General features: G+C 40.1%; 3 protein-coding genes and 1 long non-coding RNA gene across 7 annotated transcripts in view; 3 read left to right on the forward strand and 1 right to left on the reverse strand.

Annotated features, from left to right (window-relative positions):
• RHBDL2 (rhomboid like 2) overlaps nt 1–14,828 on the forward strand; it is a 92,901-nt gene extending 78,073 nt beyond the window's left edge. For 2 of the 4 annotated variants that reach the window (XM_084873283.1, XM_084873284.1), the window contains exons 5-8: nt 6,949–7,049; nt 9,252–9,312; nt 13,179–13,240; nt 13,805–14,827. In XM_084873283.1, the coding sequence (XP_084729409.1) occupies nt 6,949–7,049; nt 9,252–9,312; nt 13,179–13,240; nt 13,805–13,984 (404 nt within the window). In that variant the 3' untranslated portion in view covers nt 13,985–14,827. Of the gene's footprint in view, nt 1–6,948; nt 7,050–9,251; nt 9,313–13,178; nt 13,241–13,804 lie in introns of all 4 variants that reach the window. The other 2 variants (XM_084873282.1, XM_084873285.1) reach the window with 2 other exon arrangements.
• The window catches only part of LOC311617101, a 54,973-nt gene that overhangs the window by 23,780 nt on the left and 3,780 nt on the right, over nt 1–27,413 (reverse strand). The window lies entirely within an intron of this gene.
• Nucleotides 17,500–18,669, forward strand: GJA9 (gap junction protein alpha 9; the record flags this gene model as incomplete). The annotated part of the gene is given in 6 exon segments (XM_084873816.1): nt 17,500–17,531; nt 17,533–17,682; nt 17,684–17,735; nt 17,738–17,920; nt 17,923–17,975; nt 17,977–18,669. Coding segments are annotated over 6 exon segments (837 nt in total). The 3' UTR covers nt 18,344–18,669.
• Nucleotides 20,203–27,048, forward strand: MYCBP (MYC binding protein). Its single transcript, XM_084873300.1, has 5 exons — nt 20,203–20,339; nt 20,551–20,623; nt 24,015–24,063; nt 24,309–24,438; nt 25,793–27,048. Exons 1-5 carry the CDS (start codon nt 20,256–20,258, stop codon nt 25,835–25,837), a joined length of 381 nt encoding a protein of 126 aa, XP_084729426.1. The 5' UTR covers nt 20,203–20,255; the 3' UTR covers nt 25,838–27,048.

The following is a 27,413-nucleotide window of genomic DNA, read 5'->3' on the forward strand; positions in this document are numbered from 1 at the left end:
CACTGCCCTAAAGTCTGTGCTCTATCTATTCATCCTTTCCCCCATCCACAACTCCTGGCAGCCACTGATTTGTTTACTGTCTTTACTGTCTCCATAGTGTTGCCTTATCAGGAATGTCATATAGCCCTAACTGGTTTGGCTCAGTGGGTAGAGTGTCAGCCTGTGGCCTGAAAGGTCCCAGGTTTGATTCCAGTCAAGGGCATGTACCTTGGTTGTGGGCACATCCATAGTAGGAGGTGTGCAGGAGGCAGCTGATCGATGTTTCTCTCTCATCGATGTTTTTAACTATCTCACTCCCTTCCTTTCTAAAAAAGCAATAAAATGTTTAAAAAATCAATAAAAATATAGAAAAAAAAAGAATGTCATATAGTTGGAATCATATAGTATGTGGCCTTTTCATATTGGCTTCCTGCACTTAGTAAAATGTATTTAAGTTGCCCCATGTCTTTTTATGGCTCAATACCATTAATGAAGTAAAAATAATTTAAAAATATTATGTAATCAATATGTCACATCCTTTAAAATTCGATTTTTGTGTTTTAAAAAACCATGTAAGTGCCCTGCTGGCATGGCCTAGTGACTGAACACCGACCTATGAACCAGGAGGTCACAGTTCGATTCCCGGTCAGAATATATGGGTTTCGGTCTTGATCCCCAGTGTGGGGCATACAGGAGGCAGACAATTAATTATTCTCTCTCATCATTAATGTTTTTATCTCTGTTTCCCTCTTCCTTCCCCTCTAAAATCAATAAAAATATATTTAAAAAACCGTATTAGTGTAAGTAGTACATATACCTATATTACAGCGGGTGGTTGTATTAGTTTCTCAGTGCTGTCATTGCAAAGTACCACAAATAGTGGCATAAAACAGAACGGCAGTGTCACAGTTCTGGAGGTAGAAGTCTGAAATCAAGGTGTGAACGGGGCCATGCTCCCTGCTCTGAAATCTGTCAGAGAGAATCCGTCCTTGCCCCTCTCTCTAGCTTCTGGTGGCGGCCGTTGGTCCTTGGCATTCCTTGTTTTGCTGCTGCAGCACTTTAACCTCTGCCTCCGTTGTCAGGTGGTGTTCTTCCTTCATGTGTCCCTGTCCCTTCTTATAAACACACAGTCATATTGGTTTAGGGGTTCACTCTACTCCAGTATGACCTCGTTGTAACTAATCACATCTGCAAAAATTGTATTTCTTTTTTTGTTTGTTTGTTATTCCTCTCCTGAGAATATTTTTTCCAATGAAATTTAAAAATATATATTTTTATTGATTTCAGAGAGAAAGAGAGATAGAAACATCAATGATGAGAATCATTGATTGGCTGCCTCCTGCATGCCCAGTAGGATCAAGCCTGCAACCCAGGCATATGCCCTTGATTGGAATTGAACCCGGAATCTTCAGCCTGCAGACCAAGGCTCTATACACTGAGCCAAACCGGTTAGGGCTCCGTGGGATTTTTTAGGGAGAGTGGAAGAGAGAGGGAAAGACAGAGAGAGGAACATCAATGTGAGAGGAACACATCGATTGGTTGCCTCCTGCATGAACCCAACCAGGGCCTGGGCCAGGGAGGACCCTGCAACCAAGGCACATACCCTTGACAAAAATGGGTCCCGGAACCCTTTGGTCTGCAGGCAGACGCTCTATCCACTGAGCCAAACAGGCTAGGGCGCGTCATATCTCTAAATAAGGTCATATTCTGAGGTGCTGGGGGTTAGGACTTCCACGTATCTTTGGGGGGACACAAGCTGACCCATGACAATGCTAGGAAATTTCTTTTCTTTTCTTTTTTTTAACCAATCAAAACTTTGCTAGATTCCTAGATAGGGGCTTAATCACAAGAAACAACAACAGCCTGTAATTAATTGGAATTGAGAGTCTAGGTCAGTGGTTGGCAAACTTATTAGTCAATAAAGTCGTAAACCGCGGCTCACGAGCCACATGTGGCTCCGAGCCGCAGTTTGCCGACCAATGTCCTAGAGCAGTGGGGATGGAGAGCAGGAAGCAGTCATGAGATAGACTTGCAAGGCTTACTGACATCTCTCCCCATCCTACTTCCCTCCTACTTAGGTGGATCCTGTTCTTCCATCTTCTACTTCTGTTCCTGAATACACCTTTTTCCTGACCTTTTGTGACATCAGGCCCTGCCTGGCTCCAGCATCTACACTCTCCTTTCCCCTACAGTTTGATTTCAACCTGTGGAATCAGCTCTGCCCCATTTGCAGAGAAGAGAGAAAACATGAATAACCTGTTCAGATTCTTGCCTATTTTTGCAACAGCTTCTTGGCAGGTATTTCTTGATTGTTCTGGTCTGTCTTTCACACCGCTGCCTCGGTCACCTTCCTCAAACCATGTTTCATATATTGTGTCCAGTGCTTTTAGTTGTAACATAGGTCATATTATGTGACCTAGGCCATTTCCAGCGGTCAAAAGAAAGTTGAAATGTCCAAGATTGCTCTTCATTACCCTACACTGCCTGCCCTTTGCCTTTTTTCTTTTGGATAAAGAATGAACTTCTTTACTAATATTTTAAAAAATAAATTAAATGTGAAGAGGTTATAGGAAGACTTGGTATGTTTTTTAAAAATCTTTTTTGAGTTTGATTGATATACAAAAATTAGTACATATTCAATGGAATACAACTTGAAGAATTTGGAGATAAGTATACACCCATGAAAATATCACCTATGCCATAAACATATCCATCATCTCCAAAATTCCCTCCTGCCCATTGTCTTTTTTGCTTTGCCTATTTTGCCCCACAGCCCAGGGTCTTCTTCCCACTCCCCACCCCCTATCTGACTAATCATCAGAACCACCTGGAGAGATTATTACAACTGAAGCTACTCAGATCCCCACCCAAAGCTACTGAGTCAGAATTTCTGGGATATGGCCCTGACATCTGTTTTTTGTTTTTCTGTTCAGAGATGTGTAACTGACATATAACAACGTGTACACATGTTTTTGGCATACTGTAAATAGCACTGTTTAAAGATTTCTATTTCTGATTCTTTATTGCTATTACATAGAAATATAGTTGATTTTTTACATTTTGATCTGGTATCCTCCAACCTTGATAAATTCGCTTATTATTTCTAGGAGTTAGACAGTTAATTAGCCAATTATTCTCTAAAGAGATTTAAATAAGAAAAAAACTTGTATGTTTTCCCATGTTTCTATCATTTCCAGTGTTCTTCATTCCTTTGGGCAATCCTGTGTTTCCACCTGTATCTTTCCCCTTCTGCCTAAAGATTCCTTTAGCATTTCTTGTAATATGGGTCTGCTGGTCATCCATTATTTCAGTTTCTGTAAAACTGAAAAATTTTTTCATTTTGCCTTAATTTTGAAGTATATTAAGGTATCTTCAAAAATGTATACACATACTTTTATTTTTAAAATATGTTTTTATTGATTTCAGAGAGTAAGGGAAAAGGAGAGATAGAATCATCAATTTGCTGCCTCCTGCACTCCCCTTACTGGGGATTGAGCCTGCAACCCAGACATGTGCCCTAACCAGAATTTAACCCTGACCTTCTGGTTCTCAGGTCCATGTTCAACCACTGAGCCACATTGGCCAGCCACACATATATTTTTTGATAGCTCAATTGATGGTGTTTTTTTTTTCTTTTCAGATTTAAACCATTGGAATTAATAATTCAAAGTGTGTATACATATATATATATATATATATATATATATATATATATATATATATTTTTTTTTTTTTTTTTTTTTTTTTTTTTTTTGGAACACCCTAAATTTTTACTAAGTATAGAATTCTAACTTGGCAGTATTGTTCTTTTAGTACTTTAAAGATGTTACCCTATTGTTTTCTCATTTGCATTGTTTCCAATGAGCACTAACCCATAAACCAAAAGGTCACGGGTTTGATTTCCAGTCAGGGCACATGCCAAGGTTTCAAACTCAATCCCAGTAGGGGGTGTGTGGGAGAACATTGATGTTTCTCTCATTGATGTTTCTCTCTCTCTATCCCTCTCCCTTCCTCTGTAAAAGCAATAAAAACATATATTTAAAAAAGATTGTGCTAGCCAATTTGGCTCAGTGGATAGAACATTGACCCATAGACTGAAGGGTCCAAGGTTTGATTCCTGGGCACATACCTTGGTTTCAGGCTTGATCCCTGGCCCTGGTTAGGGTATGTGCAGGAGGCAACCAATCGATGTGTCTCTTTCACATCGATGTTTCTCTCTCGTCTCTCCCCCTCCCTTCCACTCACACTAAAAATCAATGGAAAAATATCCTCAGAAGAGGATTAGCAAAAAAGTATTTTTCTCTGTGCTTCATTTTGGATAGTTTTATTGCCATGTCTTCATGTTCACTAATCTTTTCTTCTGGAATGTGTAATCTGCCAATAATCTCAACAAGTTTATTTTTTCATCTTCAACATTGTAGTTTTCATCTTTAGAAGTTTGAGTCTGTTTATATGTTATATGTCTCTATTTAACATATAGAATATAGTTGTAATAATTATTTATTTCCCTTAACTACTAATACCTGTGTCAATTTGGGTAGGTTTTATATTGTTCTCCTTATTATGGGTCACATTTTACTGTTTTCCAGACAATTTTTGTTTGGATGCTATACATTTTACCTTTGAAAGGTGGATATTATTGTATCCCTATAAATATTCCTTAGATTTGTTCTGGAACTCAGTTACTTAGTAGCAGTTTGATCCTTTCTGGTGAAATTTGCTAGGTAAAATTATGTTTCTGAGTCATGTTTAGTGCTAATTATTCCCCACTACTATGTTCTTTCCTCAAATGCCCCATGAACTATGACATTTTCTAGTTTGAAAAGTTACTTAGTGTCGCAGGTGAGCAAGAGGTACTCTTCTCTCTATTCCTTTCTAGTAATTCTTTCCTTGGTTTGGATAATTTCTTCACATACTCCTCTCTGGAGTTCTCTCTCCATGTAGGTCTCTCCTCTCTGGTGCTGTCCTTTGAACTCTAGGTCTTTCTGGACTCTAAACTCTAATTCATCAACTTAAAGTTTACTGAGATTTACTTGGTTTTCCCTTCCATGCACTGCAGCTTGTCATATTTCTTCAGGCAGTAAGCTGGGCAATCAGACAACTCATCTCATTTATTTTGTATCTCTCAGGGTTCACTGACCTTTGCTATCTGATACCCAGTACTTTGAAGACCATTGTTTCATACATTCTTTCCAGTGCTTTTAGTTATTTCAAGTGGAGGGGTAAATCCTGACCTTGGGACTCCATGATGGCCAGAAGTGGACATTTGTATATGTATTTAAAAAATAAATTTCTTATATGATTAAGATGAACCACTGTAGCTCTACCTATAAGTCGAAAACCATTGCTTTAAATCTATTGAACTTTCTATTGAACTTATCATTGAACTTATCATTATCTGTATACCTTTGTTTCTATGTCTCTGCTTTTCTAGATCCCTACATTCTGAATACCTTCTCCTTTACTTTTCCTGTCCACATTTTAAAGATTCTTCAGTTTTTAATAAAAAAAAAACTATCTTCTCAGAGTAGCACAGCCTATACCCCTCTGCTGAGAAAGTCATTCCTTTCTAGGTGCTTCTATAGCAAATTTATTACATTAAAAAAAAAAATCATTTCCTGCCGGTGACTTGGTTGGAGCATTGTCTTGTATAAAAAAAAGGTTGCGGGTCAATACCTGGTCAGGGCATATGCTTAGGTTGTGGGTTCACTCCCAGATTGGGACATATGGGAGGCAACTGATTGATGTTTTTCTCTCTCTTTCTCTCAAATCAATAAACATATCCTTGGGTGAAAATTAAAAAAAAAAATTGTAGTTGTTGTATTCTGCATTTTATGATTGTTTGCTTATCTATTTGTAAGATTGCTAAGGTCATATACTTTATCTTTCTTATACAAAGTAGGTATTATATTATATCCTAAGGATTGAAGGCGGGCCTCAAAAACAAGAGACCAAATAATGGAACTAAGAAGTGTGGAGAGATTATCTTAAAGTTTGTGTTGAATATCATTTTTGTTGTTTGTTATTTTAAAAAAATATATTTTATTGATTTTTTACAGAGAGGAAGGGAGAAGGAGAGCTAGAAACATGGATGAGAGAGAAACATCGACCAGCTGCCTCCTGCTGTGACACCCCCCAAAGAGTATGTGCCCACACCAATGTACATGCCCTTGATCAGAATCGACCCTGGGACCCGACGCTCTATCCACTGATCCAAACCGGTTTCGGCTGTTTTTTTATTTTGTTTTTGTGTTCAGGCAATCTAAGATTACGTTAGCAGAGTGGTTGGCAAACTGCAGCTCACGAGCACAGAGCTCTCGAGCTTCCGTTTGCCGCTCTGCTGACTAAGGCGTTTGCTGGCCACTGGGTTAGCAAATAGATTTCATCTTGCTTGGTGATTCTGATGGAATGGTATGTTGAAGAGGTTTTGGAAGCCACATCTTGATTCCATGAGAAAGCTAGCTATTAGAAAATAAAGTGTTTGGCATGTCTCAGGTATTTTGATAGTGTGGGCTAAACATGTAGAATGTTTTGAAATAGTAACAAGTACTATATAATACATTTCAGGCAGTGTTCTAAGGATGATGCACATGTATGGGAGGCAACTGATTGATATTTTTCAGTTCATTTACTTTCCCTGACAACTTATTAATATCCCCATTTTCTAAGTAGGAAAACTAAGGCACATAGAGGTTAAGAAACTTGCTCAAGTCACACAAATGGTAATTCTGGCTCCGGAGTCTGTGCTTTTATCATTGTTATACTATCTTCATATGAACATTCATTCAATGTTTCAGAAAAATGAGGTGGCTAGCCCACATAGCTATACTTTTATAGTATCGAAGGGACAAAGTGAATACGTTGTTTGTTAAATGGCCCAAACTCGGCAAACTTTTACCTTAGATTAGAAAGATTTATCTTCCATGATTCTTATAATCATATCTGATTCTTCGTGTTTTATTTCTTTAGGATCCCTTGCCAGCTCCATCTTTGACCCACTCAAATATCTTGTGGGTGCTTCAGGAGGAGTCTATGCTCTGATGGGAGGCTATTTTATGAATGTTCTGGTGGTAAGAACTTTGGGAATGGAATCTATGGACTTTTTAAAAAAACAAACAAAAAGCTATTATTTGGTATAGGAATCTTCATTTATCAGTATTTACTGAGTACTCATCTTCCTTTGACCACTATTTTTTTCCATTCATATTTTATCTTATTTCCCCCCGATATCAAAAGTAATGAATACTAAATAAAATTTTAAATTGAAAGACAGAAGTCAAAATCCCCAATATAGTATGTTAACAGCTTAATATACATTCTTTCAGATCTTATACATGTATTCAAAATCCTATTAATTAATACAAATATGGAACTACCCTTATAGTATTCCGAATCTGAACATCAAGTATTCTATCTACCCATGTCATTACACAGAAATCCAACTCAATCTTTTCAAGTGCTCACAGCACCCTTCATAGAGCTGTATCCTGACTTATTTAATCTTTCATTGAAAACAATGTGGGGTGATTGCAGCTTTTCACATTTACATATAGTACCATAAAGAATGTTCTTTTACAGGTATCTTTTTGCATTTTTGTGATTTTTTTTGTAGGATAATTTCCTAGAAGTGGATTTCAATGTCAAATCGTCCTCCAAAGTTTGCATGCTATTTTATGTTTCCATGATATAGTATGTAGGAATGTCAAGCACTTTTTAAACAGGCTAAAATCCTGTCTAGTTCTTAACCCTTTAACCATGTAGGTATTCTTTAAAATATAAAGTGTTTATATTTTATTTATACTTATATACATATATCTGTACTTTAAAAATACTGCAGGACAGGGGTGGGGAACCTTTTTCTGCCAAGTGCTATTTGGATATTTATAACATCATTTGTGGGCCAGACAAAATTATCAACTTAAAAATTAGCCTGCTATATTTGCTCAAACATCTAATTAGCTCACCCCAAATGCCTTGGCAGGGCCAGACCGAATAATTTCGTGGGCCTTATACGACCTGCAGCCCGGACGTTCCCCATCCTTGCTGTAAGAGGAAAAATATGAAACAATTATAAAACTGTTAAAAAAAAAAAAAAAGAAGTCATTTAGAAAAATGTTTTTCAAACTTTGGATTTAAATCCAAAGTAGTTGTGAACTCAGCTTAAGGGTTGTGAAAAATTAAGCAAAAAGAAAAAATGAAAAATAATTTCAGTAATAAATACTGTTCATGTGTGTACTGGATTGTTATATAAATTATTTCTTATTGTAAGTCATAGTCACAAAGTTTGAAAATAATTTACTAAGAATAAACAGAGTTATTCAGCATCTTTACTCCTTGGGAAGAGAGTGAATAACTTGAAAGGGATTGAAGATATAATTTAATATATTAAAGTGGCAATGTTTTTCTGACTTTGTTCTCTAGTAACACATGAGGTTACTGTAAGCTAGACTGAGATGCATTTTTTTCTGACCAGTGTTTTAATTTATTTTAAATTATCTCAAAAAATAAGGTAGTATTCAAATTTTAGTTCTTTACTAACTCCTACTTGGAAAGAGGATCAAGAAGTATCAAATGACTATAAGCCAAAAAAACGGGAAATATTTCATCCAACTTAGTTTGACAGCATATCTATCTATCTATCAATCTATCTATCTTATGTTAAATGTCAATTTTATATTACTTATCTATATATATAAAAGCCTGACTGTTTGACCACTAGTTATGATATGCACTGACCACCAGGGAGCAGAAGCTCAATGAACAGGCATGGAAATATGGAACAGACTGATGAATCTCAGAGGGAAGAAGGGATAGGGGAGGATGGGAAGAGATTAACCAAAGATCTTATATGCATACTAGAGGCCTGGTGCGTGAATGCACCCGTGGGATCCCTCAGCCTGGCCTACAGGGACCGGGCTGAACCCAGCAGTCTAACATCCCCCAAGGGGTCCTGGATTGTGAGAGGGCACAGGCCAGGCTGAGGGACCCCACTGGTGCATGAATCCGTGCACTGGGCCGCCAGTATTTAGATCATTTCTGATAATATTGTAAAATTGTGTCTAGTTTATATTATGGAGTTAAATGTCATGTTTCAATTTTGTTCTTCTAAGCACACTAAAGTTGTATTTCCCAAATATATTCTTTTTTTTTTTTCAAATATTTTACATACCGGTACTTTATTCTACATGAAAAAGAAGATAAAGAGGGAGTACAGTTGAGGTTTCATTTGCCAATAGAGTGCTTATGTTAATTATTATTTATCTCTTTGCAAGAATTTTCGAGAAATGATTCCTGCTTTTGGAATTGTCAGACTACTGATCATCATCGCTATAAGTAAGTTTATTTTGTGAACACTTCACTCCTTCAATTTTCTTGGTTCATCCTTCAGAAGGTTAACCTAGATGCACAATGGACAGGGTTGGCTTAAAACATTTCACTAAAGAAGTTATAGGTGTGGGGCATGACAACTCACAATGACCTGCCCAGTTAGAAATTTATGGTCAGCTCACCCTGTAGGTTACTTTCCATAGAACCTTTCCTTTAAATCCACAAAAACAATAGCAAAAGCAGGGCCAGTTATATTGTGTTTCCAGAGTTAATCCAGATAAAGCTGTGTCTGCTTGTAGGCGTGGGGAGAAGGGCAGATGTTGGGGTCACACTGTGGGTTCAGACTTGAAGGCCAAGACAGAGGTGACACATGATAAGGCCTAAGATTTTTGCTGTCCACGTGGAAAGAAAAAAAGATTCTGCCAATTGGTACTGAGTTCAGTTATCCACAGGGACAACCACCTCTGAGGAAAGACACTAAATATAAACAGTTTAACTGTAAAAAAATGTTTCATCTTGAGAGAAAATAAGTGACTTATTTATAGGCTATGCCATGCTCTATGTAATTTTTTTTCTCTCCAGAAGAAACCCAGGAGATGAGGGACAGCTGTCAGCACAGACAGGAGAGCTGTGCAGGGAGGGAGCGAGGAGAATTGCTTTGGGAGCTGAGGTGCCACCTGAGTTGAGTCACATCAGGAACCAAGGGACAAGTCCTTTGACTGAAAAATGTTGTTACACAAGTTACCTGGGTCTTCAGTCTGCTTCTTTTGTGTAATTATAAATGGCTTTTATAACATTAGCCTCAAACCTTTGATGGGGAAATAATTTTTATATTATTCTTGAATACTCTTCAGTGTTGGAGTAAAAACCCTTTCCTCATGCTCAGTGTTTCTCCAGAGATAGGTTGGTAAGAATATATCATTCCTGAGGTAACTTGATAAAGCCATATTATATCCCACAACAGAAGTAGGATAGGCCAACATTAACCTTCCCCACTTATTTCTATTTTTGAAAAATATATGTTTTTATTGATTTTAGAGAGAGAGGAAGGGAGAGGGGGAGAAACATTGATGTGAGAGTGAAGCATTGAATGGCTGCCTCCTGCATACCCCTCTACTGGGGATCAAGCCCACAACCCAGGCATATGCCCTGACCTGCACATGGTTCATGAGTTGGTGCTCAACCACTGAGCCACACCAGTCTGGCACATCATTTCTAAACGTTCTTTGGCCTGGTTTACCTACTATTGAAAATTACTAGGAAAGTTACAACACATACCAGCCATATAAGTATGCTTTAATTTTAAACACATTTCCTTGGGGAAATGTATATACTTATAATGATAGAAATTATTCTTTAAAAATTTTTATTGATTTTAGAGAAACACTGACTTATTATTCCACTTATTTATGCATTCATTGGTTGATTCTTTTAAAAAATATATATTTTTATTGATTTCAGAGAGGAAGAGGGAAAGATAGAAACATCAATGATGAGAATCATTGATTGGCTGCCTCCTGCACGTCTCCTACTGGGGATGGAGCCTGCAACCTGGGCATGTGCCCTTGACTGGAAATGAACCCAGAACACTTCAGTCCATAGGCAGATGCTCTATCCACTGAGCTAAACTGGCTAGGGCTCACTGGTTGATTCTTGTATGTGCCTTGAGAATCAAACCTGCAAGTGTGGTATATCGGGATGATGGTCTAACTAACTGAGCTACCTGGCCAAGGCTAAAAATTATTCTTAATTGTGGATGACACTTGGCCTTAAGCACCTTCCTTCAATAAGCATTATTTGTTGGATGTGTTTCCAGACAAAGCTAGTGAGCTTCCCTCTGGAAAACGTTAAGAAAATCTCACTTTTTCATCGTTTAAAAAAAGGTTGGTCTAAAGGCAACCTTCTTAAAGGGAGTGTTAAATTTTTAGTGAGGATAATGATTCAGTTTGGAACGAGGAAGGCTGGAGAAAGCACGGACTTATTGGGAAAACAAGTCTCAGTTTAGAGACTGCCGCAACTTACAACAAACTCCCCGGAAAGCAGAAAGGGCCAGACAGAGGTGGGCGGAGGGGGGAAGGTAAAAGGGAAATGGGAAGGAGACACTGACATGCTGAGGGTTATAAACACTTTTGGGGAGGAGGCCTCTGCCTACCCTGGAAGACTAAATCGGAGTGACTGTTTCCAAGAAGTCAGTCCTGTTCTCTGGCAGGGTTTTCCTTATGCTTTCCTCGTCTCAACTCTATTGGCTCAGGAAATGCAAATGATTGAAAATACCATCAGCCACATTTATCCAGAACTTTGTGTAACAGTCACTTACAGTTACTATTGAGTACTTCCTCAACCTCGGTTCCTGTCCAGTGACTTTAACGTGGGTACAGTAGGGTCCTGAAGCTATTTCCCGAAGGCAGGCCTGGGCCTTCCCATCTCTTAGGACACAATGGCTCTCTGAGTCAGAGCAGGGGATTGGGGGATGGGTGTGGAATGTGGCAGCTGCATGAGATGTTCCCTAGGAGGGTGGGAGTCCTAGGCCAAGAAACCCAAAGTCTCCTTTTGTAGCAGAGATCTGACTTATTTGAAGGATGTCAAAGTTTTGGCTCTCACTGTTCCAGTGGAGTGTGTGCACTCATTCCCTTTCTTAGCCCATCTTCGGTAATTAGTGTGGGAGGTGAGAGTGGAGTCACACTGCTTAAAGTTCAAATCCTGGCCCTGCTTCTGAGCTGTGTTAAGATCTTGGGCAAGTACTTAACCTCGGTGTCTTGGTTTCTTTATGTATTAAATGCCACCATCATTCCTCGCTGGTCTTCCTGCTCCTGTCCTTGCTCCGTAAGGTCTATTCCTTATATAACTGTCGGAATGAGCTTTTACAAACGTATGATAGATCATGTCACTCCTGTGTTCAAAAGCTTTCAAAGGCTTCCTATCCCTCGGAATGAAAGTCAGAGTCCTTACACGGCCCCTGCACGGTCTGGCCCCTGCCCACCACCCATCGCTTTAGCCCTAACGGTAGTCCAGAATCACCCGGAGGTCTTGCTAAAACACAGACTGGGAGCCTCACCTTCAGTCTCTGGTTCAGTAAGTCTGGGGTGGGCCTGAGAATTTTAATTTCTAACTAGCTTCCAGATGCTGCTGCTCCCGCTGCTTTTGGGAGGGGCTGAAGCGGGGAGAACCACACTTTGAAAAACACTGACCCAGCCAGATCAACTGCTTTAGTATCCTCAAGCCCACCAGGCACCTCCCTCCCTTAGGGACTTTGTATTTGCTCTTCCCTCTGCCTGGCTCTTATTTCCTAGGTCAGCATAGCTTCCACCCTTATCGCCATCAGATACCATATGCTCAGTTAGAGTCTCCCTGACCTATTTATTAAAAGTCACACCCTACCCCCAGCTTTCCCAGTTCCCCCCCAGTCCCCCCCCCTTGTATTTTTCCACAGCACTTAGCCCCAATTGACACACTGTTTGTTTTCCTTGTTTGTCTGTCTGTCTGTCTGCCTCCCTCAGCTCCACCAGACAGGGCTATGTGATGTAGTCTTTACTTCCTTTTTCTCTTCTCTTCCCTCCCCTTGTATTTAGAAGCCCCTTCCTTAAAACCTAAAACCTTTTATTAGAAGTCTGCTCACTCCAGTATGTCTACCACTGAGATAGTGCCTGGCACATAAAAGATAACAAATATTTGTTGGATGAATAAATCTGCAAAATGGGAAAATGATAGTCTTGACTTCATTGAGAGGACTGATACAAGGTTAATCATGTAAAGCACCTGGCACAGAATAAGTCTTGATAAATGTCAGCTGCTACCATTATTGGGGGAAACCACAGCACTGGGTGTACTACTGTGGAGACCTTGGAGCTTCATCAGCTTGTCTTTCCTTCTAGTTGCATCGGATGTGGGATTTGCTCTCTACAGAAGGTTCTTTGTCCCTGCAAATGGGTCACCGGTGAGTTTGGCTTATTATTATTTTTTAATTAAATATATTTTTATTGATTTCAGAGGAGAGAAACATCAATGATGAGAATCATTGATTGGCTGTTTCCTGCATGCCCCCTACTGGGGATTGAGCCTGCAACCCGGGCATATGCCCTGACTAGGAATCACACCGTGTACTCCTGGTTCATAGGTCAATCCTCAACCACTGAGCCATGCCAGCCCTTCGGTTCTATGTTTTAAATCAGACATTTCATTTATGTGTGGTCAGATTATGCTCCTATAAAGATCCTTCATGCAACTCAACTCTGTTCTCTTGGTTGGCTTTATAGAACCACCCAAGATGGGATGATGGTCAATTACTCTGCCTTATGCACTCATAGTGAATGAAATGACACTTTCTGGCTTTGCAGATAGAACATCTCCTCTCTGTTTCTCTTGCCTGAGCTCCTTGGTTTTCATACTTTTAAGAGTCTTGTATGACTGGAATGGTATTTGTTGTTTGGTAAGAGGGATGTAACTGAATTTTGTTATTAGCATTTTTTCACTTATTTCCGTTTCCTCCTTTTCTCCCAAGGTGTCTTTTGCAGCTCACATTGCAGGTGGATTTGCTGGAATGTCCATAGGTTACACTGTGTTTAGCTGCTTTGATAAGACGCTGCTGAAAGATCCACGGTTTTGGATATCAATTGCAGCTTATTTAGCTTGCGTCTTATTTGCCGTGCTTTTCAACATTTTCCTATCCCCAGCAAACTGACCTGCCCTAATAGAAGCCAATTAATAAAAAAGAGTCATCTGGGAGAAAACTGGAGAACTCTATGAAGAAACAGAGAAGCCCCAGCAAATCTTAAAAGAAGGAAAAAACACCATTGAAGTGATCAGTTGCGAGGACTTCTAACAAAAGGTTTTAGGCTTTAGGGAGGGGCTTCTAGATACAAGGGGAGGGAAGAGGAAGAGAAAAGGGAAGCAAAGACTAGAAATTTGGTCTTTCCCACGCATATGGTGGGCATGCATGCATCCTCTAAAAGAGACTTGTTCTTCGAGGATGTATTATAGAGACGGCTTGCTGGAATCAAGAACACTGTACTATGCTGATAATAAAAACTTTTCATACCTGCGCCGGACTACTCATAGTCATTTCCAATCACTGTTCGGGCAGAGAGATCACTGAGGTGCTTTATATACATTATTGCTAACCATTTAAAAAATCCAATAAGGTAGCTATTACTCTGCACCTTAGAGAGGAGGACATGGAAACTCTTTTAAAAAAATCAAGTAACTTGTCTAAGAGGGAGCACAGTTGACAGATTGGCTATGATTTGCAAGCCCATACTCTCCCCCCATGCTTGTATAATGATGCTGTATCCCCCAAATACTTAAGGTTAAGAGTATGGTGGGAGTATGGGAATAAACATTTCTGTGGGGGCACCAGGGATGGAAGAAGTACCTCAGAGGAGCAGATGGAATTCTCTGGACAACTAGCTTCAGATTCTAATGGCTCCTCTAGGACCCCAACGGACCCGGAACTGGCTTCCCAGTGCAGGTGGCTCTGGACTCATCTGTGGTAACATTCTTATCCTTCACCTGGCTGGTGGCTCTCCTAGGAGTGGGGGGATGTAGTTACAGAAGGTAAAAATGTCAGGTCTGAAAGCTGAGATGCCTGTCATTTTCATGTAAAGGACCCAGATTGTTGACCATTCTTTCCCCAAACAGTAGTTTTAGATTATCTGAACATTGGAAGTACAAGTTTATTCTCCTTTTATCATCCCTTTGACATGTTTATTTATAAGCACCTCCACTTAATATAGTGAGGAGCGTATTTTAGCATTTTGAGAAAAGCTGGTCTGGCATTTGTCTAAAACATAAAAAAAAAAAAAATTGAGTCTGAGTATTTCTTGGTTAAACAAATATTTGAATAAGAATGTAAAAAGGTACACCTCCCTTCCTTTTTACTTTCTCACCCTCCAAACTTCTATTTGCCCCTGGTGGTGACCACTGTCAACAGCTGGGGTGTGTATCCTAGGCCTTTTTCTATCCAGGATGAGCAGAGAGGGAAATGTATTTTAGTTGATGGCTCATTACTCACTGAATCTACACTACATCCCCAAAGGGACAAATTCAGAGAAATGCTCGTCTGCCATGGAGAATACACCAGGTCACAAGCTCTGAGGAGAGACCTCTAATGACCTAAAGGGCAATGTAATGGTTAGCCATAGAAAACTGGACAGCAACAGGGCTCATCTATGAAATTGGACATGACCCATTGATTGGTAATAGTGATGACTAAATAGTTACTATCTAGTCAGAACGATGTTTTGGTACTAGAAACATTGTTCACAGGACCAAACACAGTGATTATCTAATTGGGTTCCCCAGAGGGCAAAATTACCATAAAGAGAGCACATACAAACATCAGTGTTTTAAATTTGGTATCTCTGAATTACAGAGGAACCAATTTATTCACCTGAATTTGGGGTTCATAACTTTAGTCTTCCGAAGTGTGCTGGGTTTCTGGACATACTGTAAATGTTCTTATCTGTGCTGTTCAATAAAGTAGCCACTAGGCACAGGTGCTTACATATGTCACACTGCCAGAGCTCAAAAGCCACATGTGACCAGGGGTTACCTTATTGGAGAGCACATATAGTCTATTTCATCATTGCTGCAAAAAGCTCTATTGGACAGCCTGTTTTAGGGGCAAGAATGGCTGAAAGGGAAATGGGTTTTAGCTGGTGGCTGACTCATTCACTGACTGCACTGTACCGAACCTGCTCTATACCTGCAAAGGCAGCACACGTTGAAAATGGCTGAGCTTCTAGGAAGGATTTGCTTCAGATTCATACTCATCTAAGCTAAGAAAGGTTTGTGTTAATTCCTCTCTTAGCTAATTAAGAGCCAACTGAAATGTTATTTTCTGCTTTTGAATTCTATAGTTATATATTTATGTACACTAGCATTCATGTCATTTGCTATAAAAGCTTTAGAATCTAAGACTTGTGATGAAATAATACTGCTTCTTTCAGGAAATACTATTCCCTTTAAAGGGAAAAAAATCTTTTATTTCTTTTTGTGATAGAAAAGTAAAGTGCTCATTGTAAAAAAAATTATTAAAAATCAAGTCAATTGTACTCATACTACCCAGAGATATGTTAGGATTTTGATGAATATACTTCTAGGCTCTTTTGTTGTTGTTGTTAATCCTCACCCAAGGAAAGGTTTTCTATTGATTTTTTAGAGAGAGTGGAAGGGAGGGGGAGAGAAAGAGAAACACTGATGTGTGAGAGACATATTGACTGGTTGCCCCCCCCTCCCCCACCGGGGCCAGGGATCAAGCCTGCAACTGAGGTACCAGCTCTTGCCTGGAATCATCCCTGCGCCTCTTCAGAGTGAGTGAGGGCTGATGCTTTAACCACTGAGGAATAGGCCAAGGCATGGGCTTTTTTTTTGGTATGCATCTCTACATTTAAGTAAATTCACAATGATGGGGCCATATTATTCTATTTTATAATCTGAATATCACTGAAACTGTTTATCAAATGTCTTTTTATATTAATATATGATTATAATTTTTACTGTTTGTATATTACCACACTGTGGGTGTACTATTGTTTGTTATGTAAAATAGTCTTTCTTGTACTGATAATTATTGCCTATGTTTTCAAGTTATGATTACTATCATAATACCTGCTTACGCTTTTTTATGTCTTTTATTTTATTACTAGAGGCCCATTCACGAAATTCATGTAAGGGGCTTGCCTCGGTCCTTGTAGCCCTGGCTTCATCCGGAAGGTTGTCCAGAAGGTCGTTTGTCTGTCTGGTCTAATTAGCATATTGTGCTTTTATTATTATAGATTGTTTTTAAAAATATTTTTTAATTGATTTCAGAGAGGAAGGGAGAGGGAGAGAGATAGAAACATCAATTATTAAATCATTGATTGGCTGCCTCTTGCATGTCCTCTACTGGGGATTGAGCCAAAATTTGGGCATTTGCCCTTGACCGGAATTGAACCTGGGACCCTTCAGTCCACAGGCCCACACTCTATCCATTGAGCCAAACTGGTTAGGGCCCTGCTTACAGTTTAAAGTAGTTTGGATTGTTTGGTCAAAGAGTATAATATTGTTAACATAAATATAAACTATCTCAGGAAGGTTGATGCTTTTCCAAGTATTTTTTAACTACATAAAGCTTTCAAAAGGCTCCAACTAGCTATTTAAAAAATCAAAACTATCTTTACTTAAATAAACTTTTAAGAGAAAATAGACAATTTCTTAATGTATGTGAATGGAAAGATCTGGCTCACCACAGTTCATATTTCGTATGCTTGTTCTGAGTGTAGCAGCTGGAAATGTTTGGAATGATGAGCAGTCTGGCTTCATCTGTAATACACAACTCGGCTGCAGCAATGGATGCCGGGACCAGGCTTTTCCTATCTCCCTCATTAGATCCTGGGCTCTAGGTGATTTTCGTGTCTTCGCTATCCTTGGTCTACATGGCCCATGCTTTGTACTGACTGAGAGTTCTGGAGAGAGAGAGAGGCTGAGGGAGCAAGCTCCACTGGGAGGAGAACTGAAAGGGGTTGAGTTTGATATGCCTGGGGGTCGGAGGAGATTGGAGCAAGCAAGTTGTCAGCTGCAGCAAAGAAAACGTAATACAGCTCCACGCAGGGGAACCTGGCTTTCCATCTACCGTATGCGATACACATTTTCACTCGCTCTGTTGTTAAAGTTGGGTTTATGATTGGACAGTACCTTATATGGATTTCATTTACAATCTCTATTTAAATGCCAAGGCTACCCATGTCCAAATATAATTGATTGCTTTGTCTCAAGATCAACAGAAAAGAATAAATTCCTATTTATGCAATCGATAGCCATCGGCTCACTTTTCTTAAACATTCTAGAAATGTTCCACCTAGGCTTTAAAAAGATTAAGAGAAGGCTCTGGGGACAATATAAATTGAAGGATGAGCATAATGAATTCTATTCAAACAGGTCAAGACAAAATCTTGCCGAATATCAGAGCACAGCTGCAAATTCACTAAAGCGACTCTTTTCTGCACCTGGTTATAATCTGATATTGGAAAAGCAAGCCCCGGCAACAGTGCATCCTAGTTAAACTGCTCTGCATTTCAGGCAGGTCCTGATCACCACAATAGAAATGACGAGAAAAGCATTTTGGATGAACAGGAAACTATTTTCCAATGAGATGAGCACATTTAGTACTACTTATATTCAAAGCATCAGCTCAAGCACTAATGAAAACACTCATAAAAAAACAGGAAAAGAAGTTATTGGTAAACAGTAAGGAAAAAAAGAAAAGAAAAAAAAATAAATTGATGGCAAAACCGGCAAAAACAGCAAAAGGAACCAGTACCCTACAGGTCACTGTTCTATTCCAGGTGTTGCTACAGATCTGGACAACCACATAGGGCAGTCACTCCAAACAGCTTTCTCTGTCAGTTAACTGCACCAGGAACCCAAGGTGGCTTTGGGCTACAGAGTCCCCTCTACAGAAGGTGAAAATTGGGTGTCTCTTCCTAAAGGTAATCTCAAGGGCTAGTTCAGAGACAGTACAATCAGAATCCTTTCTCCTTTACAGGGAGAATTCCTGAAACTCCTAATTTTTTTGGAGCATTGTCCTCTGGATCTAAATTGGTCAGAACCTGCAATAATCCTACTGCTTGTCCTCCAAATCAATTACTGTTGCTGACAAGCAATCTCAGAAGGCGGGCTCCCACAGACCTTCAGAGCTGAACAGCTGTTGGCTTTTAGACACTTTGCATGTTACCACAGAAGTAGCCTAGTAATAGTGGAACACAGACAAAGCAGACAAGGGCCGCTCTAAAGACCAGGTGTTAAAATGTACAATTGCAAAGCCATTTCAAAAAGGAAAACCAGCTCTGAATCTGAATTGTGAAGGGGTATTTTCCAAAACAATGACTTAGAGTTACCAAATCAGGATTATTTGTTCACAGGTCCACTTCAGAATTTGTGAAAGCCGAGTTTGGGGAAATTATATGTTCAGAATTGAGGCTAACTGGATTGGAATTGAGCTTTTCCTTGGAGGGACCACAGTACTGTGGAGATTGTTCTTAATGTATATAATCCCTTTTAATTACTGATCTTTTATTTGCCCACACTGGTTAAATTTTGTTTGCTCCTGGGACTTAGTTTCCTTATAGATTGCAACTTGATGTGTCATGAGTATAATCTTAATACTGTTACCCAGTAAATAAAATCTTAAAAAGATTTCTGGCTCGCTTTGACCAGTTTATCCGTGCCCAGAATGAACTTCTGGTTCTACTACTAACTGGTTATCTAATCTCACCATTTTACAGTACCTATCTTACAGGTATAGTGTGAACACCAAAAAAAGAAACACATGTTTAATACAGTGTTGAAATCTGGGCATAACAGCATCAATAGGCGATCCAAAGTGCTAGCTAGCTCTCATTAACAGGTGACTGCTCACGCTATAGGCCCACATTCACTCGGCCACAAAGCTAGGACACTCCAAATGTAAAAAGCCAGAACTGAAACGTATGATTTTAAAAACACTCCTCTAACGACTGGAAATCCAAGGGGCGCCCTGCGTCGGTCGTGGGCACCTTTTTCAGGATGGGAGCCAAGAAGCCATAACGTACTTATTGGTTAACCACCGATTCCGAGGTTCCAGTTGAGGCAGGTCCGCCTCCTCTCCGTGTCTGAAGATCCTCCCAGTCCCTGGGCTCCCGAGTTACGCAGGCCCCACCCCCGGGAGCCACGCCCGCCGTGGGGCTCCACAAGGACGCTGGGCCGGTCCCGAGTTACCAAAACCTCACTAGTCCCGAGGCAACAGACTCGCTGCGGGGGGACCGGAAGAGGAAAGCGGGTTGTCAGTCTAGCCGGATGGGCGGGCGTACGCAGACTCCCTGGGCTCGGCCCACCACGGGGCAGTCAGAGCGTCCTTGTCGCCATGAAAACAGGCCACGCCCCGGCCGTTCCAGGCCGTGGTCCGCGAGTGCGCAGGCGCGCGCGCCCTCCCGCGCATGTGCAGTGCTGCTCGGAGCCCGCCAGCCACGGTCTCCGGCGCCAGCTACGCCGCCGCCGCTGTCACTATGGCCCATTACAAAGTGAGGGGGGCGCGGCGGCGTGGCTGGGGGCGTGCGGGAGGTGGCCAGCCGCGGGTCGGCTCCGGGTGGGCACGGGGGCGCGCGCAGGTTTTGGGGGTGGGGGTGGGGGTCTGAGGTAGCGATGCGGAGGCGGGGTTTGCCAGCCTCCAGAGCCTTCTTCCTGCTCCGGCCCCCGGCTCCCGGCCCCTGACCCGCCGCCGTGTCTCCTCAGGCCGCCGACTCGAAGCGCGAGCAGTTCCGGAGGTACTTGGAGAAGTCCGGAGTGCTGGACACGCTGACCAAGGGTGAGTGTGGGCGAGGAGAGGGTGCCTCGTGTCCTCGTCGTGCTCCTCGGGCTGCGCCCCTGCCGCTCTGTGACGCGGGGAAGGGAGGGTCCAGGTGGGACCCGTGCGGGGTTCGGCGCTCGCCCTGCCGCCGGACGCCGCCGGCCCGGCCCGCCTAGCGCTCGCTCGCACTCGCCCGGCCGGGAGGGAAACTCTTGCAGCTGTTGCAAAAAGTCTCTTCAACTTCCGTTGCTTCGCCTCGAGCAGCCGCAGTGGGCATGTTTGCGAAAGACCTTGAGATCCCAATTCCTCCCGCCTTACGGCTTCTGGGGAGCCCTGGGAGCCGGCTAAGAAACATTGAACCTCGAACCAAGATGGACAATTTCCAGATTTGAAAGTGCGGCGTGAAGTAGCTAAGTGAGCCTAATCCCCAACGCAGGCGATTCGGTCCATTAGGCTTTTCAACCCGTTTCGTAGTCCATATTCCTTTCTACACTGTACAGGTTTCACAAAGTAGAATTACAGTGTAAGGAGCTTGAGAGCTCCTTACACTGTAATTAAGATGCTATATAACATTAAGATGTTATATTGTTTTCACTTTTTCAAGTAGAAGCTGTTACACTAGGTTTCTTCCTCCGGGGTTCAAGATTTAAGTGAGGGCGTTTGAAGCTGAGGGTTTGGAGATAGTTGGGGTACTGCTTATCTCATTAGCTCAGCAGTAATTTAAATGCCTATTATGTATCCCTGAACTCACTTTTAAGGATGTGTAAGAGTTGGCAGGATGAGGACCTAGGTCTAAATGAGAAGAATAGTAAGTGTCTGGGAGATAATTTGGTTACCGCTCTTTGGCCAGAAACAAAGATTAGGAGAAAATTGGAAGAGAAGAATCACTGTCTTAGCAGAAAGAAGGGCTTTTAATTCTCAGGTATGGACTGATAATTTTGATTTCCTACTTACCTGGAGCGGGGTTCAGGTACTAGTTTCCCTGCCTCTTTGGAAACATTAATTTCAGCAAACATTAAGGAACTGCTCTAGGAAGGGATTGTCCTCTGTTTCTGGAAGCGTTACAGACTCTTGGAGGCCCTCTTCTTTAAAAAAAAACTCCACAAGTTAATTTCTTTTATTTAACTATTTTATTTAGGTTAAATGGGGATATAATAGTGGAAAAACACACACCACACTCCCTGCTCTAAATGAGCTTATATCCTAGTTGGGGGAAGACATAATTAATACATTGTGTCAGCCAGTGGTATTAGGACATAGCAAAACAGGGGCTAAAGGAGGGGGATGGGTGTGGCATCTTATGTAGGGTGATGGGGGAGGACTCTCTTAAGTAGTAACATTTGAGCAGAGACCTGAGTGAAATAGTGTCCAATGTCCAGAGTTCCAGGAAGTGTAAAAGGCCAGAGTGCATGGATGGAGTGAGTGGAAAGTAGAATGGTAAAGGCCAGAGAAGTGACCCTGGTGGGAGGTGACTGAAGATGTACAGCTTTGTGGCCATATGTGATTTCTCTTCCTGAGAAGTTAGAAACCATTGGTGGCTTCTTTTCCCTTGCTCACATCTACTGGTATCTAACCCCTCACCACCTCCCTACATTTCCACTTCTCTAAATAACATCGGTAACATAATATCTACTGATGTGATCTGTTTCAAATTTGATTTTCAGCATCAAACATAGGTACTTAGATTAAATTTCTAAATTTTATCCAGCTTATTCCCAAGAGGATTTGAAACTGCTTCTAACATTAAAACACTAGAAAGATAGGATGGCTACAGACAAAAGATGTTAAACCATTAGGAAGAAGAGGCATTTAAGAGTTATTTTGAGCATTGTATCAACCTCTGAAAATCCTGGCTGCTAAGGCAAAAAGGGGATCATTAGGTATAGTGTTTTTCTTATCTGATTAAAAGGAAGTATATTCTAACTATAGAAAAGCACAGAAAACTTGACATTTACATTACGTTATGTAATTATCAATCTTTTAAGTACCACTGACAGAAATTTAAAAGTTGAAAAAATTGGGATAGAAGAGGAAGAAAGGATAAAAGTATTCAGGTTTTATAAAATTAGGACTCAGTGGAAATTAATGGAAGAAACAAGTTTGAGTATATAATTTAAAGGAAAAGATAGTAAGTAAAGGAATTAAAGACTACTGTTACATTACAAGGGAGGTTGAGGAGAGTATAGTAGTGATATTACGTATATCATTTCCTCAAAAAATAATGTAAGTATATTTAGAGAGATGAAGAGTAGCTATCAGAACTCAAAGCAGTTGCCCATTTGAGTTCCCATACTGTCTTTTGATGAGTAATTAAAACTAAAAAATAGAAGGGAAGTATGGTAAGTTGTTTACAACAGGAATTAACTTGGGGTCTAGATATGCACATTTTGTATATGTGTAGTTACATTTTTTGGGGGGCTTTTATCAGACTTTTCAAAGGGTTCCATGTACAAAAATGTTAACCACTGATTTAGAGAGATTTTTAGCTGAGTAGTAAATCTTAGTAGGAATCTGTTCAATAGAAGATGAGCAAGGTAGTACTGATATGAGCTATTGGACATGAAAACACTAAAATATATTTTAATATTGATTACTGGTAAAGTTTTTGGTTGGCGGTTATTTAGCATGTTATGTATGAAAACTTCATTCTTGAAGAACATTTTGAATTCCATAGCCATGGTGATATTCCTAAATTTTTCTCAAATTGATCTACTTTCTTATTACCCCTCTATCACTCTAGTGCAGATGGCTATCTTTGTCAATAGGATTATCACATCAGCTTGTTAACTGTTCTTCCTGCTTTTATTCTCGTCCCACTTGCTGATTTTCCACACCGAAGTATATAGTGATCCTGTTACCCTACTGCTTAAAATGTTTATGTGCCTGTTCTTAGAATCAAAGTCCAGCGGAACTTGCAGGACCTTCCCTAGTCTGCCCTCTACTCCCTTCTAGTTTCTTCAGCAAATCAATGACAGTGGATACTCCTTGTCCCGACTGACAACTCCATCTAGCCACACTTTAATTTCAGTTCCTCTGTACGTTGTTCGCTTGCCCCCTGCCCTTCCCATTTTATCTGCGATCCTCATCACCTAGATCTCAGATCTTAGTTCCCTTCTTTTAGGAAGCCTTCCCTGGTACCCTAGTTAGGTGTTCTTCCAATGTGCTCCCATAACTCGTTATCCTGATCGTTCCTTGATTCTCTTTCTGTGTCTATTTCTTATCTTTTGCACTAGACTGTAAATTCACTGAGAGTGGGGACCTTGTCCGTCTGATTCACCATGGTATGGATAGGCCTAGCAATGTGCTTGACATATAATAGGCACTTAATATATTCTAAGTTACAGAATATAATTTCAACCATTCAAATTTAAGACTTTAATTGTTGCTTTCTCTGCTTTTTGATTTGCAGTATTGGTAGCCTTATATGAAGAACCAGAGAAACCTAATAGTGCTTTGGAGTATCCTTTTCATCTTTCAAGTCAGAAAAAGGCCTTATTTTTAGAATTCTCATCCCCCTCCCCACACACACACATAGATAACCTTTAAAATACTTTTGATTAAGAAAAGAGTTACTTTCCTTTGAGTGTTTGGGTGATGATCTCTGGGTAAATATGGGTGGTGGGATGGGGTGACTCTGAGATGCTACTCTGGGCTATTTCATTACTGTCATTTAGCTCAAGTAAATTCTTAACTTTGAGATTAGTTTTTTAAAGCATCACTTAGGAGCTGCTACCCCAGAAAATCCAGAAATAGAGCTGCTTCGTCTAGAATTGGCAGAAATGAAAGAGAAATATGAAGCTATTATAGAAGAAAATAAAAAACTGAAAGCAAAGGTAAATTTTAAAAAATAATTTATGTTAATAAATTCAGCTTTAGTTAATAATTTCACCTATCATAAACACATTCATGTTAATAATATTAATATGATCCAAACCTCACTAAAATGGATAGTAGGAGAGGAAGGAAGGTGAATATCAATCTCAATTAATTGCAAAGCCAAACTGATGCCCTGTCTAGAAAACCACAGACACATTAGAAATAGGATAAGCAAAGTGTGGTCAAGAAGAGGTTCTCGGGAACCTGCATCAAAAAAAGATGAGAATATTGGTTAATGCTACTTCTAGTATGTGGAGATTTCGGAGAGTGGCACCTCTTAGAGTTGTGCACTGCACAATCTACCTAGTCATGTGGTGGCTCTTGTAAATATATTTGCACTTAATTTTGTCTAGTGCTAGTTTTTTCTTTGTTTAAACTCCTGTGAGAATTTTAATAAACTTCAAATTAGTCAACTCTTTAAGTCCTTGAGGTTTCTCCACATTCTGAATCACATAATGCATTTTATATTACTCAAGGAATTTCTCATGAGTTTTATTTTCTCAGTAATGTTGTGAGATAAGTGAAATAGATGCACAGGTGAGGAAACTACAGCACAATGAAGCCTAGCTTCTCAAACCTGACAGCTTAGCAGGGGTCTTCAAACTACGGCCTGCGGGCCACATGCGGCCTGCAGAGGAGTCTGATCCGGCCCACCAGGTTTTTTGGGCAGTGAGCGCAGCCGAGGTGTTACAGTAGGAATTAGTAGTTCATATAGTCCGGCCCTCCAGCTCTCTGAGGGACCGTGATCTGGCCCCCACTTTAAAAAGTTTGAGGACCCCTGGCTTAATGGAACCAATCTTAGCCTAGTGTTCTTCCACGGGAACAACTTGGCATAAAAGAAAATGCAGGATTTCCACAACGTGAAAATACCAGTTAACTCTTGGGCAATTTTAAATCAAAGACATCAGCAGGTCTTTATTATCTGGCTAGATTCATATATGTCACATAATTTGTTTTTTCTACTTTTTAGGAGAAAGTTCAGTCAACTTTTGGTAGAGGGGCTTATTATAATAAGCCACATCATCCTTAGGAAGATATAGATTATTGTATATCAAGTGTCTTGACAGGATAGCCATAAACTGGAATTAAATTTTAATTTTCTTAGTAATAGTAAAGATTTATGTAAAAAAGCTTCATTAGGTTTGATTGTATTAAATCTTAAATCATTGAATGGTTTAAACATTTAAACATATAAACTTACTCTGTCAGTAATTAAATTGAATATAATAGTGAACTCGTTTTGTTACTCTTAATTTTTTAAATCCGTTTTAGAGTAAAATTCATCTAAAATCCTCTGTCTTTGCCCTATAGCTTGCTCAGTATGAACCACCTCAGGAGGAGAAGCGTGCTGAATAGGATTCTTCTCAGTTGAAAAGACACTGAAAAATGTTTTGTAAGACTTGAAATAGTTTGTATAGTATATAATCTTTTCTGAACAGATGCTATAGAACTTTTATATATATATATGTTAAAATCACCTATCACACTTTAACTGTTATAAACACATATTCTTATAATCACCAATAAAAACTAAATATAACCTTTTTTGGGTCTTAAAAGCAGGAGTATCCAAAGTGAATCCTGAAAAAAATCTAAACACAGGCATCTAATTCATTACCTTAAAAGACATTCTGTTTACTCGTCTGACTAGGAATGTGGTACTGGTTGTATTTTAGCTGAGGAAGGTTAGCATGGAGCTGTTCCTTGGTTTAGTTCAGGATACGAGCACAGGTACAGTCATTCTTTAAAACGAAGATGACACTGTTTATACTCTCCGTAGGCAGCTGGAGAGATCTGTGTGCCATGAGATGCTTTGCATGGATTCTTATGAATCTTTTGCTCATTAACATAATGCAGAATAAATAACTCCTCTTTGCCACCACTTTGCCTTAGATAACTGTGTGTGCCAGTTTGAACTGACACCACGTTTTTCTTCTATGCATTCATGCCCTATTTGATAATGCTGCCTTGCTTGCTACTTGCACATTGGCTTTCCTGTGTTGATTTTCAATTTGCTGTAATAGCAGTTACCCTGTTGTAACTTATATAACATTAAACAGATCACACTGTTCCCCTGCCTTACTTAATTGCTCAGTTGAGTACAGAACAGAGGGAACATAAAATTCTGGGTTCATTCACAAGCTGGGATAAGAAGGATAATAAGCCATATATAGAGGAAAATTATAGTTTGCTGGTATAATTATATAGTACTTTTTTCCTCAAAATATTTTTCTAGCCTTGAATCTATTTCATCTTCATTATCCCTGTGAAGTAGGTAGGGCAAGTATGAGGGGAGGTTGGGTGTTGAATTTTTAGGCCAAAGACTGATAATTAATACAAATTACTTACTGTTGAACGTTGGGCACATAAGTTAACTGTTCTGAAATTCACTTTCCACATCTGTTAGTTGAGGATAATATGTGTGCTGCCTACCTCACAGGGTTGTTGTGAGGGTCAAATGGAATGTATGAAAGATTTGTAAATGGTAAAGCATAGATTCTTGTTCATTAGTCCTTTTTCATTTATTTTGCAAGACCTACAGACTTTAAAAACAAACTGATTTTAGTCCTACCTGGTTTGGCTCAGTGGATAGAGCATTGGCCTGCAAACTGAAAGGTCCCACGTTTGATTCTGGCCAAGGGCACATACCTGGGTGTGGGCTTGATGCTGGGGCTGTGGGCTCGATCCCCAGTGGGGGACTTCCAGGAGGCAGCCAATCCATGATTATCTCTCATCATGGATGTTTCTATCTTTCTCCCCCTCTTCCTTCCTCTCTGAAATCAATAAAAGAATACATTAAAAAACACACACAACACAAACCTGATTTTAGAGAAAGGGGAAGGAGAGAGGAAAAAGGGAGAGAGAACATAGATTTGTTGTTCCACTTATTTATACACTCACTTATATGTGCCCTAACCAGGGATCGAACCTA

This window comes from Pipistrellus hanaki (assembly GCF_964339955.1).
Source record: "Pipistrellus hanaki genome assembly, chromosome: 2".
Classification (NCBI taxonomy): domain Eukaryota; kingdom Metazoa; phylum Chordata; class Mammalia; order Chiroptera; family Vespertilionidae; genus Pipistrellus; species Pipistrellus hanaki.